This window comes from Triticum aestivum, chromosome 1A (genome assembly GCF_018294505.1).
Source record: "Triticum aestivum cultivar Chinese Spring chromosome 1A, IWGSC CS RefSeq v2.1, whole genome shotgun sequence".
Lineage (NCBI taxonomy): Eukaryota > Viridiplantae > Streptophyta > Magnoliopsida > Poales > Poaceae > Triticum > Triticum aestivum.
Window position 1 is genome coordinate 560,260,405 of NC_057794.1, and position 4,588 is coordinate 560,264,992.

The following is a 4,588-nucleotide window of genomic DNA, read 5'->3' on the forward strand; positions in this document are numbered from 1 at the left end:
AGAGAAAAAAAAAGACTCCTAAGCAATGGTTTTAACTTCCTGTGGCTTTTCTTTTCAAAAGGCTGGGACCATATATTAAACAACACAAACCCGTAAAAACATCCTTACATAAATTAAATATATTCAAATTCTTGAGGATGCCGAAGTCTTCTTCCTCCTACACCCACCGATGGCGCGCCGTGAGCAAAACTCGCTGCCGTCTCTGAGCCTCTGTCTTGACGGAGCAAACTTGTCTTAAATAGATGAGCTTGTAAAATCAACACCTGGGAAGTCGTCGATGTACTCCCTCCGTTCCAAATTACTCGTCACAGAAATGGATGTATCTAGAACTAAAATATATCTAGATACATTCATACTTACGACAAGTAATTCGGAACGGAGAGAGTATACCATAAGACACAAGTGCCCGTGATATGCGTAGTAGATCGCCACCCCATCGAAGAAAACAACGGAAAGGGACCGTAGAACGCCTCGGTACCGGCCAAATGGACTCGGGGAACACAAACCTCATGCACTCACTGACGAGAATGAGTCTGGACAACCTTTGTCAGTCGGAGCTGGAGGAAGAGTACCAAGACATACAACCACGTTGCCCGCTCTACATACCAAAACAAACATGTAGAAGAAAACACCAGACATGAAGAACCAGGTCCAAGAACCCAACATCTTCCACATGCCTCCAGGCGATACAAACAAACATCATCGAAAAGAGAAAGAGGCGGGGAGACTTTATTCCATGCCGATGATGACAACATCGTCTCGCAACTGGCGAATGGAGACCTACCTAATGCAAGAGAGAAAAACTACCGCTCCCACCGGTAGATCGGGACTCCCAGCACACCCTCACTGACGAAGCCGGTGGAGGAGGAGGTCGGCGATCTACAAACGGAGAAGGATGATGGCGGGGGAGGAACCCTAGATCGCTTGGGGCTGGGCATGTGGTTCATTAACTAGTGTGACTTCTTTGTGGTTTGGTTAGTTAAGATGAACTTACTTTCATCCACCGGTGTGACTTCTATTTTATCACATGACATAATTGATTAATCTTGAAATAATACAACAAAGGACTCAAATATCATTTATTAATTAGATTTCAAATGACATTTAAAGACCATGTAGTAACTATCAACTTGGCATAAATACCCCGGAGAAGAGATCCCCGCTATCTAACCACAATTTCTTCAACGATTAAGGGCATCTTTGATAGATACTCCTTCCGTCCTTGAAAGATTGTACTTTCAACTTTTTTGGAGGGTCAAACTATCTCAAAGTTTGATCGAGTTTGTGCAAAAATATGTCAATACTCGTGAAACCAAATAGGTATATGATGAAAATATTTTTTATCATGCATCTAATGCTACTAATTTGATGGCATAAACGTTGGCCTATTATTGTATAAATACGGTCAAACATAAAAAAATTGACGTTTCAACAAAGTTGGAAGTACACTGTTCCAAGGATGGAGGGAGTATTCCATAAGATCATATTCTTTCAACAACATGAGCTTTTATTAAAGCTTATTGTTGCATGAAGTTGATACAACCGCTTCAGAATATCCCCCACACCCCCCGCACCGCGTGAGAAGGGTTGACTTAGGGTGTTGTGCCATCACCTGCCAAAGCCCCCGCCATGGCCGCGATATGGATCGTCGACAATAAGGTGTGTCATTGTGGTCGACATGAAGCCGATGAACCCAAGAATTTACACTTTGGTATTCACGGTTAAAAAAATATTGTGCAACAATTGATCAACTGTTGGCCTCTACAATTATTAGGAGCATTTGTATAGCTATACTTGATTTTTAGGGTCAGGTCTTTGGCGTTCATGTGAATGCACATGAATACCCTTTGGATCGTCCAAGCAGCGGGTCGACAACCTTCCGTGTTCCGACTCTTCAAGTAAACACCAAGTAAATTTATGGACCTCATATCAAAACTCTATTATGTCGTTATATAATTCACGCTCTTGTACCCAAATCACTTTGAATAATTGCATCTTTGAATAATTGCATCCTTTGGTACACACAAAGCAAAGAGGGGGCTCTTTTTTTTTTTGATGTACAAAGAGGGGGCTCTTCAAAGAACTGGATGAAGGAACACCGTGGTGGTAGGAGCAAAACAACCATCGCCGTCCGTAAAACCGCGAGGAAACGAGAAAAGGTCACAGCTTGAGACGCAACCTCCGACGGCGACGGCCGCCATTTGTTTACTCGCTCCTCCGCTCCGCTCCGCTGCCCCCTTTCCCCTCCCCCTCCCTATCCACCACCCTCCCTCCCTCCCTCCAGCCACCGCCGCACCAACTCCTCTCTCCTGTCCCCCTTGATTGGTTGCGCCACCAAACTGACCGCACCAAGCTGAGCCAAGCACGCCCGAGCAAAGCGGGAGAGAGAGAGAGAGGACCGGGAGGAGCATCCCGACAGCCGCGCGCCGCCGGCCCGTCCGGCGTCCAGATCCCGCCCAATTCGGAGGTACCCCCACCCGTCCAGTCCCCCCTTCCCTCCCCTGTTCTGTTCTGGTTTGTAGCTTTGCGGCGGAAATCTTCTGTGTCCGAATTTGGGGGGCGTTGCTGGTGAAATTGTGCTACCGTGCTCGGATCACAGGTTCCAGTTCATGCACGTCGCCCTGTACTTCTTTTGCACTTGATTTTTGTTGGCGCTGTTGCTGCGCGGTGGAATCCGCGCTGGCCATTTGGATCGGAAATTGGCTCTTTGGGTGCCGATCCTGTTTCTTGACGCATGGGGGTTAGTTGTTGGTTCAGTCGATTGTTGTGGGGGTGGGGGGAGATGTCTCCTCTCTGTGATCCTTTTTGGTGCCCTTGCAGATCTTGCTGTACTGAATTGCAGCTGCAGAAGTGGTTATAATTGCTGTACTGATCTCTACTTTCAGCTGAGCTAAGCCAATTCTTCAACTCGTTGTATTTGCAGGTACAATTTTTCTCTGCGTGTCCGCATGGGCAGAAGAGACAGTAGGAGAAGTGATCTTGGACTAAACTTCTGAGCAATTTAGGAGGCATACATGCATAATGATGTTGGAATGGTGTCCAGTAGAAGGAATTCCACAGGGGCGTTCCACCGCGACGGCCCACCCAAGGACTGGTCCCAGTTTGCCGACCCCTCGCCCTCTCCTAAACTGCTCTACTCGCAGTCCTATGTCATCATGAGGGGGCTGCTGGCGTCGCTGGCCTCTTTGGACTTCGCCCTGTGGTCAAGCACGATGAAGTCCGCATGGCGATCGCCTGAGAGGTCGAAATCTAAGGGGCCGGGCTGCAGGAGAGTCGCGTTCCGGCTGTTCGTGTGTTTCATGATCGGCATCTTCATCGGGTTCACGCCCTTCTTCTCGGTCGATGTCTCTCAGAAGATAGTCTCGAGGCTTCCGTTCGACGATGGGGTGGATGATAAGGTTAAGGAGTTGGATGCAATCGTAGTGCAGAAAGAGGTTGAGGTGGTTGATGAGCCCGAGGTTGAGCAGCTGAGCCCTCCGGTTCCTGCAATGTTGGATGATGAGGTGGATTTTGTCGAAGCTGCGAAACCTGCTATTACTGATTTGGTCATCCCTGTGAGGAAGCTTCTGATAGTGGTGACAATCACTTCTGCTCGGCCGCAGCAGGCGTATTACTTGAATCGCCTAGCTCATGTTCTGAAAGGTGTACCACCTCCTCTCTTATGGTTGGTGGTGGAATGGCCTGTTACTACCTTTGAAACAGCAGAAATCCTCAGGTCTTCTGGGGTTATGTACAGGCATATTGTCTGCAGGAAAAATCTTACCAGTGTACGGAAGATTGCTGTCTGTCAAAGGAACAATGCAATCTATCATATTAAGAAGCATCACCTTGATGGTATAGTGCACTTTGCTGACGAAGAGCGGTCATACATGGGTGATGTTTTTGAAGAAATGCGCAAGATCAGGTGACATTTCTCTACCAAATCTTCATTTGATGTACTGGTATACTATTTGATAAATCATGAATGCATGGTAAATTGTCTTGATGGTCCAAATGTAGGGTTGCAACTTTTTATTGTATAAATAGCTGTTGGTGACAACTTGTAGATTCTGATTTCCTTGTTCATTTTAGTCTTACTATTCTATATTATATTGGATGAATGAGTTGTTACATCTTCCTTGCTTATGACTCAAGTCAGTACTAGGTTGAGTGTTACATGATCCTTGCACATGAAATTAGTGAGCAGAGACAGCACCAAGTAAATGCTTTCTTCTCAAGGAATCTATTGACATCTATATAATATGTAGTTTCTTCAGTTGGATGCCACTTGGATTTTCGTAACAGCCAGTGAAGCAAGTTTTATAATCTCACACACATGGCTAGGATTTCTGAACTAACTGGCTTTGTAAACCATGGCTAAAACTGAAAGGTATCTATTTGCTTTTGCTCCTAGAATTGTGTGACTTGTGCACTGTAACTGGAAGATCTTTCCACTAGAAAAATTCACTTGTAAATTTCCCTTTTCTTTTTGCAACAGTATGAGGATAGAATATTAACATGTACTCCCTCCGTCCGAAAAAGCTTGTCCTTCAAATGAATGTATCTAGCACCAAGTTAGTGCTAGATACATCCATTTGAGGGACAAGCT

At 45.8% G+C, this 4,588-nt stretch overlaps 1 protein-coding gene across 1 annotated transcript in view; it reads left to right on the forward strand.

The window, feature by feature from the left end:
* The first annotated feature begins 2,195 nt into the window (after window positions 1-2,195).
* The window catches only part of LOC123067864 (probable beta-1,4-xylosyltransferase GT43E), a 4,600-nt gene continuing 2,207 nt past the window's right edge, over window positions 2,196-4,588 (forward strand). Inside the window, exons 1-2 of the mRNA XM_044490474.1 lie at window positions 2,196-2,467; window positions 2,924-3,904. Coding sequence (XP_044346409.1) covers window positions 3,015-3,904 — 890 coding nt within the window. The 5' untranslated portion in view covers window positions 2,196-2,467; window positions 2,924-3,014. The remainder of the gene's footprint in view (window positions 2,468-2,923; window positions 3,905-4,588) is intronic.